The sequence below is a fragment of the Atta cephalotes genome (assembly GCF_000143395.1).
Source record: "Atta cephalotes unplaced genomic scaffold scaffold00016, whole genome shotgun sequence".
Classification (NCBI taxonomy): domain Eukaryota; kingdom Metazoa; phylum Arthropoda; class Insecta; order Hymenoptera; family Formicidae; genus Atta; species Atta cephalotes.
The window spans coordinates 4,590,885-4,609,004 of record NW_012130080.1 but is presented as its reverse complement, the minus strand read 5'-3'; the positions used below and the strand labels follow the sequence as shown (position 1 = coordinate 4,609,004).

General features: G+C 30.4%; 1 protein-coding gene across 1 annotated transcript; it reads right to left on the bottom strand.

Annotated features, from left to right (window-relative positions):
- Positions 1-9,266: 9,266 nt before the first annotated feature.
- Positions 9,267-16,607, bottom strand: LOC105618330 (ecotropic viral integration site 5 ortholog). Its single transcript, XM_012199872.1, has 9 exons — positions 16,543-16,607; positions 15,816-16,070; positions 15,029-15,286; positions 14,300-14,564; positions 13,778-14,140; positions 12,939-13,616; positions 12,371-12,853; positions 12,197-12,295; positions 9,267-9,428 (listed from the first exon to the last, which is right to left on the bottom strand). The coding sequence occupies exons 1-9, from the start codon at positions 16,605-16,607 to the stop codon at positions 9,267-9,269; spliced, it is 2,628 nt and encodes an 875-aa protein (XP_012055262.1).
- Between the last annotated feature and the right edge of the window lie 1,513 nt (positions 16,608-18,120).

Genomic DNA, 18,120 nt, shown 5'->3' with positions numbered 1-18,120 from the left:
CTCCCTCTGTCTCCATCGGTAGTGCCGGTGGCGCGAGAAGAAACGATATCGATCTGAGTGAAACGTGTTATCAGAAAATGCACCCATCTGGAAAATCTTACGATGCGTTTGTGCATTATTCACCGTCCAGGAGTTTTTTACGAACTCTCCACCCTATGTGAGCCTGTCTCTTTTACATGTTGAATAACCGTTTAACCTATTTCAACCCGGCGTTATTGAAAATACTTGGCTCTCGTAAGCCTATAACAATTACGATTTGGACGTAATCCCCCTCGTTACAATATAATTTCTTTAATAAACGTAACAATTACCTGTTGACATCAAAAGATGAATATTTAATATTAATTTATTTTTCTATGGCGTTGATCGTTTTGTATGAAATAAAGAATTTTTCAAAAATATTTTTGCGTTTTCCAATTAAAGATTCATGCCTTCGTGTACCGTTTCTATACTTTTTATAAAAGAAAATTATTTTCTATGCAAAAAAAATAGATATTACAGTCTTTCAGATTTTTAAGAGACATAAAACTTGCCGGAAAAGTATAATAATTATAAAACTTTAATTTTGTATAATTATATCTTAATTAATCATTACTACGAAAATCATATTTCAATGTGCATGAAATAATGTATTATTATATTCGTCTTTCGATAAAATATTAATATTAAAATTTATTTCGAAATTTTATGGTAAATGTTATAATGAAGAGAGACCTAGAACAAGCGACAGACCTTAAAACAAGCATATAAATCGTGAGTTATTGAGTCTGAACCACTCGTATCGGTAGTTAAATGTGCGATGATCGAGATGAGTTTATTGCGCTTAACGAAGCCACTTTACGGATTTATTGCCGGCTGTGTGTTGTGTTGGACGATACACACGTGTAGATTACGTAACCAGAAATGAAAGGACATCCAGAGATAATTCTCTAAATAAATCGATTCCTCAGAGGGAAAGAGAAGAAGGAAAAAGAGAGAACAAGAGAGAAGAGGAAGGAAAAGTAAACATTGAAAAAGGAAACACCAACAAAATATAGAAGAGTGGAAATTGAGATGAGAAATAATTCCTCGAATACTTTTATAAATAACGTTTCCATTGCGCATGTATATAAAAAATAAAACATAAATCAAGCTTTTCAAAAGAGAACACGTATATATTGCGATAAACTTGTTTAACACATTATATCAATAATAAATCGATAACATTCCCTTAAAATTATTTACTCTCTAAATGTTTTGGAGTGAAATTTTACTCCAAAAGATCGAAAATTGAGCTCTTAAAAAAAGAATGAAAATATTTTCATTCTTAAATAAGAAGAGATAGATTTTCATTTTTTAGAAATGAGATTTCATTCTGTTGGAGCAAAATTTCACTCTTTTGGAGAGAGAAAATTCCTTTTTAGGAATGTTAGTCTCGTTTTAAAAAAAGAAGAGATTTCGTTTCTTTGAAAGTGAATCTCACTTTAAAAGAGTGAAATTTTACTCCAAAAAAAGAGTGAACATATATTACTCTTGTTCAAGAATGAAAAGTTTTCTTTTTTCAAGATTGGCTCAATTTTCACTCTAAAAAATTTAGAGAGTGACCTTTTTACACTATTAAACACTAATGTCAAATTATTATCCAATTTGAGTTATTGTTAATTACTTCTATAGGTCGCTCAGTTTTACTCAATATGTCGTTAATTTAATCGAAATAATGGAGTTAAACAATTTAATACTACAATCGCGGTTGTGCCATTTTGATTCATCTGGTTAACTAATTTGGTTAACTATGTGGTTATACATAGATTTTGAAAATACAATAATTTAGTATTAATAAGAATGTGAATTATTTAACTGTTACTATGTTCTCCTATCCAAACATCACAAAAGAATAATACGGATTACAAGTGACCTACATACATGGAGAGGCCCAAATTATCATGATTCTAATGTTAAAAAATACAATTTAATTAAATTTTACTCAAAATTAGTTTACTATTTAAATATTAGGTGTGGGAAAAAGTTCGTGGAGTTTTTTTAATGCCATCTAACGGGAAAAACGCCACGAACTTTTTCCCACACCTAATATTTACCAAGTGCGTTATTATAGACGTTATTTATTTTGAAACTAACTACGAAAATAGATTATTATTTTCATTTTAACGTCTTTTTAAAAATAAAAGTGTTATTTAACTCAAGAGAATGAATCATCGTTATTCCTTCAATGTCAAATGTAGAGATTTTTTTCTTATTAATAATTAATGAAAGCCACAATTTAAATTTTTAGTCAAACGTATTCAAAATTTTTGTCGATGAAATATATATTAATATATAATGTTCTTGTTACGAATTCCTGTAAAAAAAATTACGAATGAATTAACGCGCTTGATTTTTTTTCCTAAAAGAAAAAAAGAAAAAAAACGATGATATTGACATGCACGTGATTAAATATACATTGGAAATCCGGAAGCGAATAAATAATCGTGATAATTAGATCGTAGATAAGCGAAAGAGGAAGTGAGAATATGTGGCATTTTTATGGAGACAGGAATGCCTCCGTTGATTCTCCTGGATTAAAATAGAATATCGTTTTTCTCGTTCGATCCAATTAATCGACCCTTCACGCGCCGCGGCGAGATGGAGATCCATCGGACGCGCGCGAATGGGGCTTGGGCGATGACTCATTCGGAAAATATGTATCATTCGCACGCACTACTTCTATCCCGATTACGAGGAGCATTATGTCGTTGTCGGTGGATCATACCTACGTACGCTATATATTGAGAATATCGTTCGCAGCCGGGTTCGATATGCGCGTCCGATCGGACGCGGCTTTCGCACGTTATCACGCAATGGCACATCGATATGGATTATTTCGTTTATTGGAGCCCAGTCACAAATGCACGCAGCGTCATTCATGCAACGTGAAAAAACATCCAATTAAACACTGAAACTATCAATGATTACCTTATCATTAGCGGATTCAGAAATTTCTCAAGAGCGGGGAGAAGGCGCAAGTAAAATTTTTTTAAAGATCAAATATGATAAGATGGAATATAAAATATATAATATAAAATTATTATTTAAATTATTGGTTAAATGTATAATTCATGAAATGTTTTATTTAAAATTATATTAACACAAAAGAAGAATAATATAATAGAATCTATTTTTTATATTTAGGAGTTTCTTGAATTAAAAAATATTTTTGGAGATATCAAAATAGTGATTAAACATTTCAGAAAATTATTAATATTAAAAATATATATAATTTTTTCTTATGAATATTTTTAAGAATTAAGGAGACTTCAAACCTCCATAGTCCCTCTGTGAATCCGCCATTATGTACAAGATGATTTATTCTAATCTTAATGATAACGTTTCCCTTTATATCATACTTTTATTTGGAATGTTTTTTGATAAAATTTCACATTTTCGAAATATTTACCTGATAAGATTAAAATAAATTATCCTACCAGAGCAATTTGAAAACTTTGCGGCTTGATAATAAAAGCATACAACTTTATATTTTAAATTACTTGCATTTTTCAGTAAAAGGTTGAATAGAAAAATAAATGAACAAATGAAAGGTATTAATTATTAAAAATACCTTAATAACAGTCCAACAAATTAGTGAAATACTATACTAACATATTCCCAATGCGAATGTTTTTTTTTTAATTTAACCAATGTTTCGCCAATGAATTGTGCTATTTTGGTATTTAAAGCAATTAATAAGCGGATTTCACTTTTATAAAGTTCTCTTCAGTTTATTTTTTTATTTGATATAGTCTCTCTCAACTTCACTGCACTTCATCCAGTGATGTTTCAGCGTTTTATGCCATTATGGAAATCCGTTTTTTAAAATTCCTCAAATTATTTTACTGTAGCTATCAGTTTTTTATTGTTGTATACAATGACGCACTACCATCCACAAGTTTTCATCTCCTTAAAAATTTCTATTCAGCCTTTTTTAAATACTTAATCGCGGTACACTGTTCAATGTCATCCACTTCATCACAATTCGTTTAAATTAACTTTTATAGCAAACTACTTTACTGAACAAGTTCAAACTTAAAAGTTTTTATGTATAAAATAAATGTCGCCACATGCGTCAATCATTATTTCAAATATTATCGTCATTTATGGACTAGCAAAGTTTTCAAATTCAAATTGCTCTCATATCATTAAAAAAAGCGATTAAAAAAGAAAGTAAATTGATCGATTTAATTAGTGATGCACAATCTTTTTTAAAAGTCATTTTCAGAAATAGATAAAATCTGTGAACCGCATATTTATTTCGATTGCGTAAAATAAAAAAAATATGATTTTATATTTTCGAATTTTATCAACTAGCGGACTGTGAAAAATTCGCAAACGGACACGATAACGCACACCACTGGATTCAATTGTTTACATATAGCAAAAATAGTAAAAAATGTATTATAAACAATTATAAATGCATAAACAATTTTTTTTAATTGCACAGCAAAAACGTTTCATATTTCGTGTTGAAAATAGTCCATTCAAGTCTTTATTAAAATTTTGTATTGAATTTTTAACACATTCGAATGTTAGTTTAATATAATGTGATTATATCATTTAAATAGTTTGTGTTCAACATTTCTTAATATCAAAATAATTTCTTAATATCAAAAACAATTTATGAATAAATGAACAAGTAATAAAAATATGTTTTAATATGCAAATTCTAAGATGAATAAATAAACTATATATTAATAATTTAACATATAAATATTAATTTTATTGAAAAAAATATAATTCCACAGTTTGTCAGGTAAAGACTAATGTTTTTTTTTTAAGACTAAAATATATTGTGTTTCTTCTTAAATATGTTTTTAATGCTTCAAATATGTTTTAAACAGCACTGCAAAAAAATATGTTTAAAACATATTAAAAACATCAATTAAGCTTGTTTTAAACAGCCTGTTTAAAACAGATTCAAAACATGTTTTTTACCAATCTAGTTGCAGTTTGTTTACAAATTGAGTCAGTATTATAATACCTTTTTTATTCTTTTCCATAATATTTGTGTAACATATTCATTTTGTGTCAAATTAATACATAAATTTAGACTATTTAGAGAGAACCTTTTGTAATATGTAAAATGTACTTATTAAATTTACAGAAATTTTCCAACGGTATATTATAAAGTCATTTGATGTTTTGCTAGTTTTACTGTTAAAAATGTTGTTCTTCCTTTCTCTTTTCTTTTCTTTTCTTCTCTCGACGGTTGCATCGCGCTGAAAGAAACTGCGGAATGCCGCCGATGGCAAATCGATTCGCGGGTAGATTAATCGACCGCCATTCGCCACGGCTCGGGAGACCGCCAAACCGTCTCCTCGATGACCTTCCGTTGTCGCGAATAGGAACGAACGCACGCCACATCTCGACCTGCTACGACGCGATGGCGCACGTCGCGATCGAACGCGCTGGTTTCCGCGGAAAAAAAAAAGAACCGTGTGTTAAATTATTAATGCTGGCGACGCACTACAAAACGGCAGACGCTATCGCTCGTGCGCTTCATAAGCGATAAAATAACGATGTTGATTGATGGTGTATGATTGAAATCTCGTTTCGATGGATCATGAATACGTGCACTGAGAAAAAAATATACTAAATTTAATAAATATTTATTTAAGTAATATTAACTAAACATTTATTTATAGTAAATAAATGTTCACTCAATAAAAAATGATGATTGAATCAAATTGATAGTCCTATGAAGTAAATATGTTTTTATAATTTAGTAAATATTTAGTTGGAACTATTCAAATTATTTATTGAAATTTAATATATTTTTTCAATGTATGTCAAGATATATATTGTTAAAATAAATGAATTAAAAAATAAAACAAAAAAGTAAAAATTGAAAAAAATAAATTTAACTTTCATTAAATTCTAGAAACGTTTTCGAATTTAATAAAAAACTTAAACTTCTTTCAAGGAAATTTCGAGGGATTTGCTCTTGGAAATGCTTGACGGCTAATGATAATGATTTACTATCAGAAATAACATGATGCATGTAATTTAATTTATTGATATCGTTGGATGCAATTGTATAGTTGATTTATTTATTACTTCGCTTTTATCGCGCACGATCAATAATTCAATTAAATGGAATAAATTTGTATCGTGTACACGGTGTTCTCGACCTAGCGAGCAGCGTTTATTAAATTGCAATAATAATTCTATAAATTCTATAACGATCGTCCTTTTTTTGCGTAAATTTGACTAAAACTGCCTGCTTTGACGCAGCGTTGTAATTTCTAAAAAGAGATTGTATCACAGTCATCGAAAACTTCAAAATAATAGGACTAAATTAACGTTAGATTCATTTCGAGCTTACTGAACAATAATTTCATTATCACTTTTAGAGCTTAATTCGCTTATTAAATGCGTTCCTCAATTTGCACAATTTCTCTCTCCAGATAATTATATAATAATATCGAGGCCATAATTGAAACAGATGATTTAATTAATAGTTCGGTTTCTCGGTGTTCAAGAGTCTGAAAGACAGCTCGGCAGGTCTAGGACAGTCTATATACACAGATTCAATGAAACGCAGAAACTACAGATAGATATATTATGATACTAGGACGCGGTTCGCACGTCGTAATTCATCGCGTTATTCTACGTCGCCAAGAATTCATAATGATTAAATCGACTCTCTAGTAGCAATGTAATGACAGCATAATAATTTTTAACAGCGGAACTTTGACGTACAACAGCATCGGAAAAGTATTGTTGTAGATACTATACGTCTGTGCTAAATTCAGAAATATAATACAAATGTCACTTTCTCTTCGATCTTGCACATTTATTCTTCGTCGTGCTACTTACAAATAAATACATTGCTTGACACGTCGTAAACAGTCAATATTATTCACGTTTCCTACAATTCTTCATTTCTTAAGTAATATCGATTTTGGCGTCTCATTCTTTCGTTTTAAATTTGCGCGATGCAAAAAATTGCGCGTAAAGCACACAATCAAAAAATAATACTATTACAGTTTTTGCCGCCGTCATAACTTCGTTAACGATACGCTCATGCTAATTTGCACACATGCATATGTAAAAAGCGAAGAGGGTTCCTATCGAGAGAAAAGTAACTCGTGGTTCGTATGTTAATAAACAGTTTTAACGGCGTACTGTGACATAGCTAAAACAATGCCGGTTATTTAACGCAACAAAGGAATGGGATGTAACGATTTAGGCCAAGCGAGAGAAGACGCGATGCAAGTAGGCTAAGGTGACTTGCTGTAAAAGAAAGTAGCGGATACTTTTGCTGAAAGTAATTATTCGAGTCACGATAAAAGAACAAGGTACGCTCGGATGTTAATTTTTACAAATACTTCCGATTATCTTGTCCAATGTTGGTTTCAATTTCAACAATCTAGAATCGTTAAATAGATTGAGAGCGACATCCTTTGCGCTTTTCCTTTCGAAACGATTTATCATGATTTTACAATTCCTAGTAAAATTGATCATCATCTAATTAACTATACACCTCGTGCTGTGTGCGCAAATTGCATATTACCCATAAAAATTATTCTTACTCCTTTTTTTTTAAGAAATTCGTCAAGTATGTTACAAATAATATACATATATACGACAACAATAATAAGAATTTGGTATACTCTCGTGTTTGAGAATATAATGTATTTTTTTAAATAGTTAAATTTCAATCCGAGTAACGCACGCAATATATGTGTGTGGTATGAATATCGTTGATTCACATGCCATGATTCCTCGTCACACACATATACACACACACACACACACACACACACACACACACACACATGCGCGCGCGCGCGCACGCACGCACACATACATACATACATACATACATACATACATACATACATACATACATACATACATACATACATACACACGCATACACATATATGTATATAATATATAAATACATATTTTTATAAAAAACGGTGATACATTACTGCCCCCACGTTTTCCGGCATTAAATATATAACTCCTTAAATGCGATTATATTTGGTATGAATTACAAAAAATACACAGAGTATATCATGCGTATAAAAACGATTGCGAGTGTCACAGAAACTCTATGATAATCTTTGTATAATCTACAGATCGTAATCAAGCTTTCGAAAAGCTAGAAAAGATAGCATAAATTCACAATATTATGAAATATTCACATATCGTTAGATTCAGTATTTATTATGATATAAATATAGATTTTCTACAAAAATCTATATTTGTATCGCAAACAGATAATAAAAGAGAAATAGAGATTAATTATTAAAATTAATCTTATTAATTCCGATAATTGTTCTTTTCTAGAATACCGAGATAAGAGATTATAGAAGAAAATTGAAATGCGCAACATTTTTCAAAAATCATGATAAATCATTAAAATTATTAGAAGAATTTATATTTCAACATGTAGTAATGCACGTAATAACATGACTTAATCTGATTCAAAATTTTGTGATGCAAATTAGTTCCTGTAAACACGTGAAGAAATTAATTTTTAAACTTTAAAATTCGTAAAGTGGAAAAAATATATACAGTTACGTATGTAAGAAATATTTTATATAAATCATTTTTTGCAATAATATAAAATGGAATTAGTTTAATGGAGCAATCAAATGTAAATTTGCATCATTTATATTTTGTTGATTTTTTTGATCATATAGTGGTTATAAATCTCTTTTAAATTATTATGATTACGACCATTTATTAGTTAATATAAATAAGTATGTTAGTTATATTTTGTTGTATAATATTCTGCTATTAACTATGACTAATGCTCTATAATACTCTATGTAATATAATCTATAAAATGTTACAATAATAAAAATAATATTGCTAGTATACTAAACAATATTTGCCACTACGCATGAAACAATTATTTTGTTATACTCCTCTAAAGAAATTTTAACATGTCGAATTATGTAAATTGTAATCAAATTTTTTACAAACGATAGTTTCGGATCCTGATTACGATCGAGATTACTTCGATTACTGAAAACATCTATCGTTATTTACTTTTTCATTGTTTTATTTCGTTATCATTTTAGTATAATTAATCAACGGCTACGCGTATTTTTGTTTGGCCTAATAGTAATACATGTAAACAGGATTATTACGATCTACTCATGTGTTACAATCTAAGCGCGTTATTTCCTACAGCAAAAGCCGACGATGAACAAAAGGTTCGCGCGCATCGATAACGGAGTATTGTTTAGCTGCCTAATGGTCTTGATATACATAGAATTCTATACCTCAGGTGAGTTTGGCGTGGTCGTATTGATATGATCCTGCAAGCAAATTCTGAGATCCCGCTCGTCCAATTCGCTTTCAGTATCGACGCTAAAACTTCGCACGGTTTGTCCGCCGAGTCCTGTCCACCGTTGTTTCCAACTCTCTAGTCTCATGACCTGTGACAGATAGATGTGGTGCATAATGCATTTCTAAGTGCTCTTTCGGAAGAAAAAAGAAAGAGTCTGCGATATCCTGTTTCGCAAAAGAAAATATTTATTCAATTCTTATTGTAAGATCAGATCATTGAAAGAAAAGTTAATTCTATCTAATAAATCTAAATTTTCAAAATATTTCAGCTATTGCAATTATTTTGGTTCTAAAAATACATTGTTATTTCTTATACAATTATAATGCTATTACAATTAATTATAATGTTATTTATTTTTCACAATTAAGTTCAATAATTAGATAATTAAGATAACAAAAATATTCCTTCTTTTTTCCGAAAGAAGTTTTAAAAAGAGTTATAAAAAAAATTAATTTAAAAGTTTTTTGATTTCCTAAAATATAAAGATCTTTCTATTACTAAAATTTATTATATTAATGTAGATACAAGTTTGTTAACATATCGATTGATGAAATTATGCAAATGAATGATATATCGAAGAAAAAAAACTTGATTACATTAATTTAGCGAATTTTAATGAAACTTTCGCAGATACTTTCATGTCTCTTTCACATCTCTACGTTTTTTTCTTCTTCGAGCTAAAAGCAGCGGCCGTGAATGTTTATTAGAACGAAACAGTGAACTTAATCATAAAGAACCATGCAATTAAACGGGAAGAACACGCCATATCATATCACCACACATATAATACAGAAAGTGAGCCACATTTTATTTCAATTTTAATTTAATTCATCTAATCGTATCCAATGCCGATTAATAATAACATTGAAATCTAAAATGATACATTAAGTAAATAATAAAATGTCTTCAATCTATTGCTTTTCACAAAACAATTTTTCTTCTTCAATCGAATTTTTAATTAGTTTTTTAAATGAAACTGATTATATTAATATACACTTACAATGCACATGTATAATGACTTTACTTATATATATATATATATATATACACACACACACACATACATATATATATATATATATATATAAAACTATGAATTGCAGATCTAAATCTGTTTATTCACTATGTAAATGAGCACTATGATCATAAATATAACAAGCAAGAATTCCAAACGGAATCTTAGAAAATGTAGGTAATAATTACAATAATAACTATAATGTTAGAGTCATCTATAATAAAAAAAACATCATGCCACGCACATATACGGAGACGAAAATGATGCTTACGCATGGGTAAAGACTTACTCGAGCCAGCGCCAAGGCTCAGTCTCCGGGCTGGTGATTGGCGTGGGGAACTGAGGAGAGACAGAGATAACACAGCAATAGAGGGTTAGTTTTGCAACGATTAGTCTCTTCTGGTTAGTATTAGTTATCGCTTGACATCTTTACGTAATAACAATCACTGTTGTTGACATTATCTCTTCTCAATAAGATCGTGCGTATCCTGCTTAAAAAATCACGCCTATATATTCATTGGACAACAAAGTACCAGTTTCTTATTGTTAATAAGATATTGTTAATAAGATCTTATTGTTAATAAAACATTAGTTAATTTGTTAGTTGTATGTCTTTTTTTATTAAAGCAATGGCAACAAAATAAATAAGTTAAGAAATGAAATACATTTTAAATACTTATTGACAAAACAGACTTTAGTCTGTTTACAGTAATTGCAAATATTTTTCTCTCTGCAGTCCACCAGAAGCGACGACGTTATGAAGCGTGTTGATTAGCGTTAAATTGCAGTAAGAGGTGCGATCTGTGCATTTTGTATGTGTATAACATCAATAATGAGTTACGATATCTTTATGTTAATGGACTTAGCAAAGTGGAATGTCTTTTGCATACAGTAGGCGCAATTTATAGTTTGAGTGCAGTATGTGGTAGCACATTAAAAACCAAAACGTTCAGTTTACATATAATACACTTATTAGGAATGTGATTTTTTATACAATTTTAGATTTTATATATATATATATATATATATATATGTATATATATATATCACATTTAAATAGTATAATATTTGGCTTATCGAGGTTAATGATATATAAAAAAATATCAGTAATACTATTGTAATGTATTTATCATAATAATTAAATTATGTTATAAAATGCAATATCACATATATTTTGTAGAATCAGAAACAAGAACATATAATAATGCAGTGCTTTAAAAAGAAAAAACAGTGAACATTTTTTTTCATTGTATTCCTAAATAGGATTTCATAAAATATTTAAACAGAGCTGTAGCTATTGCTAAAAACTGCAATTGCAATTACATATAATTATAAAATTAATTTATTTATAAAGTTATTAAAGTTTAAATCTTTACGAATTATTATTTCAAATTATTTTTGCTTATTATTTAGCTGTAATAAAAATTCTTATTACACTATTACAATATTTGCTATATTTGTCTAAAAATATAACGAGAAATATCTATATGTAAAAAAATTATTGCATTTTATCATTATTGTATTTTCATTATTTATAAACAATATTTTATTAAACACAATAAAAATATTCAAAAGATATATGTATATAATAAGATATCACAGATATTGTATGCTGTATGAAAAGTAGTTGCACAATGATAAAATATCTTATGTATGATCTGCTTATATAATTATGCCTACATAGAATGGATTTATCGAGTTACCCTTAATATACATTATATTACAAGAATATATTATATAATATTTTGTACCATAAGACATAATTCACCCCTTACTGCAATATTCCAAGATACTGCTTTTGTTAATACAATGGACAAGATGAATTTTTTAATTTCACATACCTCGGCTTTTAATTCAGCAACTTTATCTTGAAGCTCCCTTACTTTCTCACTGTCATCTAAATTATTCCTAAGTTCGCCTTCCGCATGCATCTCTTCATTCTATAAAAATATTAAACGTTACATATTTAAGTCTTTTAATGGTAACATTTATTAGTGAATTACAGATGAAGTAACCTTCAATTCAAGAAGAGATATTTTCTGTGTAAGTTCCGCCACTTGCTGCGCATGTTCGGCATCACGTATCCTAGCCATCATAGCTTCGTCCTTCATTTTCGATTCCAGATCGGAATATTTGTGTTGTTGTTCTCTAAGCTTGGCAATTAGATCCTTCTCTCGTGCTAATGCAGCTTCTAATTCGTCCTTAAGTACTTTTCCGCCCTCGTCTTGTCTACGGAGCTGATTAGTTGCTACTTGCACTTGAGTTTCAAGCTCCATGACTTTAAGTCGTAACTCTTTTACTTCAGTCAATGCTTCCATCTCTCGAATTCTGGTCGTCATTAAATCTTCCTCAAACTTCTGTACTTCATGACCCCGATTTTCCCAAAAAAGCAATTTCTTTGGCGTAGAATCAGCGGCAGGCGCTGATTGAGCAGATCGATGCTCTTGTAGATGCCTTTGCCAAGCTGCACTTAATTCCATAACTCTCTGCCGCAGATCCTGTGTAATATTTTATATGTAAATCTAACTAATATTAATATAATACTCATAAAAAATAGCAAGATTATATAAGGACAGATTTTACCTTTAAAGATAAATTAGCCTCTGCCTCTCTAAGCTTAACTGCAATAAGTTCTTCTTGCAAATGAGCTACGGAATTGTCTGGCGTCGATTCGCGTAAAGTTTTCTTATCTTGTTCTAATTCTTGTATTCTTCCTCTGAGTTCTCTAATCAGTGCATCGTTTTCTGCTTCATGTAATCTAACTCTAACCAATTCCTCTTGCAAACATTGAATCATCTCTTCCTTCTGTGATAATGCTTCTTGTTTCACTACTATTTCATCTAGTGATGACTGTCTAGACGTTACATTCTCCTCAAGAAGAATCGATAATGATCTCAATTCCTCATGAGCTTGTTCGAGTTGATGGCTGGTCTCAAGATGTGAATGACGAAGCGCTGCCAATTCTCTTTGAGCTATAAAAGCAGTCTCTTCCTCTTCGGCGCGTGACACTTGACCTCTAACTAATCTATCAGCTAGTTCAGCGGACTCCGCTTCCAGAAGTTCAGTTCTTTGCCTAAGCAATCTGTTTTCTGCTCTGAGCCTGCGTAACTCGACCATTTCTTCTTGCTCCTTCATCTTTAAGATGGTGTAATCTTTTTCTAGTTTTTTCATTCTTTTCGGATTGATTTTCATTCCATACGCGAGCGTCATGAGGCCATCAGGATCTTTTTCGGCCTTCCCAGGCAATTGCTTTTGGAAAAACTGCAAAAGAAAAAGTTGTTTTAATCGTCAGTTAAAGTGAACGAATATATATATATAAAATTTTATATTCTTATTTAAGAATATAAAACATGCTAAAAATTAAATTTTATCGATAATGATTTCTTGAAATTACTTATATAAGTAACAATTTTTCAGATTACCTTCAACATGCCTTCCATATCCAAACTGAGCAAATCTTCTTTGCCTAATTGCAGCATTGCCAATGCAACCTTAAAAATAATCTCCATCCCCTCCGATAGAAAGACGTCAAAAATACGACATGCTAGGGGAAGGCTTAGCGCTGTAGTAAATAGTGTAAGAAACCAAGAAGATGCATACATCGACGTATGGAAACCTTGGGCCGTGAAATGAGCATGAAGTTCAGGATGTGCATCAGCAACTAAATGTTCCAGTTGATACATGCACACTCCTAATTCAGCCATACTTGGTTTGAACATGTCCCGCAAGCGATACTCTTGCATTAGTGCTACGAGAACAGCAAAAGCTTCTTCTTCTGGCATTTGCTACAATGAAAGAATATTTAAATAAAACATATATTTTCCCTTTTGTCGAAAAAATAAAATAAAAATGTATGTTCACAAAAATATGAATTTATAGATAATTTCTTTTATATACTTTTCTATTTCATAATTTTTTGTGACAATATTGTTAATACTTTTTACCTGCATTAAAAGTAATCCTACTATAAATCCTGAACCTTGGCAGTATCCTACTTCACGATCATGTAGGCTATATGCTTTCATAACGTTAAATAAACTCTCCTGCCCAAAACCATCCTTTTCTTTGAAAAAGTCATGCTCGGGATACGTCCTAGCGATATCTCTTCTAATTATCCTTTCGCAAGCTGATGTTGCTTTAATGTATTCGGCAAATTGTTTCTTAACTGGAGAGTCATGGGCACCGCTTAATAATTGCCAGACAATGCCCCTAAAATAATATACAATCTATCAAATTTAAAAAAAGTGAATATATGTATGTTTCTGACTTATAGATAACATTTCTGACTTATAGATAAACGATTATGGTATTGATAATATTTATCAAGACAGTGCAAAACGAGCTGTATCGCATCAAGATTCTCAGCGTTAAAAAGCCCCCAAAAAAATTTTAAATATAATTATTTTTTGTTTTCATCCAAATTAATTTCGTATCCAAATTATAATTTACAAAATAATAATGTAAATAATAAAATCTCTATTATTTTTATGAATATCATATATGCAATATTTTGCCTAATTAAACAATTTCTACTTAAGTTAAATTCATGAATAGATAAAGAACTCCTTACTTTTTTACTGGGTAAAAGCTAAACTCTAAAAAGCTTTTTTACACAGCCTTAATATATTTATACCATCTTTCAAAAGAATATACATAATATATGTGTTATATACCTAAAATGATGAGGTATGCCTTGACGAACCAATTCTTTAACGAATTCTTTCCGTTTCTTCCAATTATAATCCCAGTCAGCCACTATATGACCCCAGAGAGTCCACGTATTCTCTTCACCGTCGGCTGGATTGTGGCGTCGGGGCGCAGCATCGCCTCCGCTGCCCCCCGACGCCACAGACACTTGAGATGTATCGGAGCCCTTTCTGCTATGATTGCTCTGGAGAGAATTCAGTGACTTTGCATCTGATTCGATCAGCCTAAAATTAATAAAATCATAAATTATGATTTTTATTTGTGCAATTTTATTGTTCCGTGGAGAATAATGCGTGGATTTACATAGCAATATATTTGTACAAATCAGTAGATACTTATTGTATAAATACTTAATGTATAAGTTATGTATCTTAATTAATTATATAGATTATAAAGGAAATAAAAAAAAAACAAAACTTACGTCTTTTCCCATATTTTTCGATATTGAGTTAAAAGTGCAGCCTTAGTCTGCATCCTACTGTGCATCATTTCCAAGCCAAAATGCGTAGCAAAATTAACATTTAGCATTTCTACTCTAAATTTGAAACAAAAGGAAATCCAGGCAATCTATCCAAATATGTACATGCAAGGAGTAGTATCCAATTTACTACATTTTTTGGAAAATGGAAGATGTCAGTCAAAATGGAAAGTAGCATTTGTTAGATAAGATTTGAGTTATCAGTCCATGCAAGAATGTTCGATCCTTGTGAAAAATGTACGATTTATATCAAGCGATAGGTCTTGATTATTCACCTATTGGCTTCCTCCAGCTTAGCTAATAGAGCCAGCTCGTCAGTAGGTATTTCCTGCGAGGGCGTTATTCGCTGCTCGCAAAGAGTATCTGACGGCGGACTCGGGAGTATTTTGCCGGCCTGCGTGACGTTACGGGTAGATTGGTGGACACTAGAGGTGCATAAACACAGCACGCTCATCACCTGCGGTCCATAACGTGACAATCCCAATTGGCCGACAGGCGCATTTACGCTATCCCAGGCGGCGTTTTGGCTTCTGAAACAAAACGGATTGAATTACTGCAGATATCAATTAACGCAATACAATCCTTTCAGCGGCGTACTGCAGTGATCTATTTAAGCGATATACACTTGATTGACGTGCGCCTTCACATGTAATTGTGTGTCATAAACGCCAGTTGCTTATGTTCGATCGAAATCTATTAACTAAAACGAAAACATTTGATTTTAACTATTTGATTTAACGGATAATAAAATTATAATAAAATCAATTAATTGTTGCTAACGCTTCTGAATGCTCCCCTTAAAATTAATGGAATTATTTAAGAAAGGCTCCATTTAAATAATATATGTATTATATGACTCTACAATATCAAAAACTAAAATTAAATAATTATTTAATTTCAACTTCTGATATTGTAGAGTCATGTATACATAATAGATATAAATACAAAAGAGAAATAAAATATATTTATTGAATAATTTATTAGTCGCGATGCTCATTTTACCTTTTCGCGACTTTATTTCTCCTCCAACGAGCTGCCGCAGGAGCCAATAAGCCACGAAGAACCATCGAGACAGATTTTTTTTTATCTCACTTTCGTGATTTTAGTGTTCGCTGCAAACGTTCTTGCTTTCTCGTTTCTACCGTTTCTATCTTCACGTCATCACGCGATTTTAAACACAACAATTGTCGACATACTTATCTGCAATATCATTCATTAAACGATCGATTTTACGTATTCAGAGTGTTTTGCAAATCAATAAGAGATTTATTATATCAATGTATACAAATTAAGATTATAATTAACACAACATTATCAATTATCCTATTAATTTTAACAGTGTTCAAATAGATATTTCATCTATCATAAGCGAAAGATAAAACACAAGTGATGATTAGAAGAAAATTCTCAAAAAGAAATAGAAATAAGATGAAATAAACAATATAACTCTGACAAAAAAACGTGCTACATTGCAAAAATTATATCTAAAAAACTAACATTACCAGTCGAAAGATGACGTTTAAAAAAGTAGTTATTCTAGGTCAAACTTTGAGATCCTATGGATTCTGTACTCTGCCTGAGCCGGAACATATTTGATCATTATAATATACTTAAATACAAAATGTATTTAAAGAGAACAATGCATTCTAGAAAAAAAAATGTTTCAGGCAAAGGTTGGAGGGTTTGAAAAAACCTATTAAATAAGCTTCTTAGATTTTAAGTTCAGGAACTTGTTCGTCCACAATAAATAAGAAAAAAGTTATACATTTTAATATATTAATTATATTATTTCTTTAAGCCATGTTTCAGAATTTATTTTTATCAATACCAAAAAAAATTCTTTAGCATCAATTTATTAATTACAAAAGGACATTGTAAAAAAGACTTCATTTCTTAGTTTTCTTTGTAAAACGTTGAATTAATATTTTTCAATAAGTAAAAAGCGGTAAAAAGATCCAGACAGAAAGATTATTCTTGTGGGAATTTTAATATTTTATAACGAAGAATATTTTCTGTAGATGACGGCACTCTCGTGAAACGCCTCATATGAACGCCCTGCTCGATGAGGCAACTCGAAGCAACTCGACATGAAGGAGATCAAGAAGGAAGCAATTAGTGCGTGTGAACGAATTAGCGGGCGAAAGAGCAGGTGATTTCGAGCAAGCTATTACTACTATGTATATAGCTATGTATGTAGCTATATAGTAAAACGAAACGAACGGAATATATCGGGATACCATTTTACGAACCATGTCTCTTGATGAAACAAGAAATTTAATCACTTTAAATTAATTAAAAATAATCTTTCGTTTTTGTCATTTATTTAACGCGTCTTTAGAATTATTTGTATTGTATTTTGCACTTATATTCTAAAATTTATTTAAATATTTAATTTATTTAAGTATTTATTTAAGTATTTAATTATTTAAGTATTTAAATAAGTATTTTGCTTATTAAGAGTAGCATTTTCAAATAATTACATTAAAATTGTATGAAAATTTTTTTGTGATATATTTAGAATATATAATTATTCAATATAATAAATGTTACATATGTTTCCTTGTTATATATGTGTGTGTG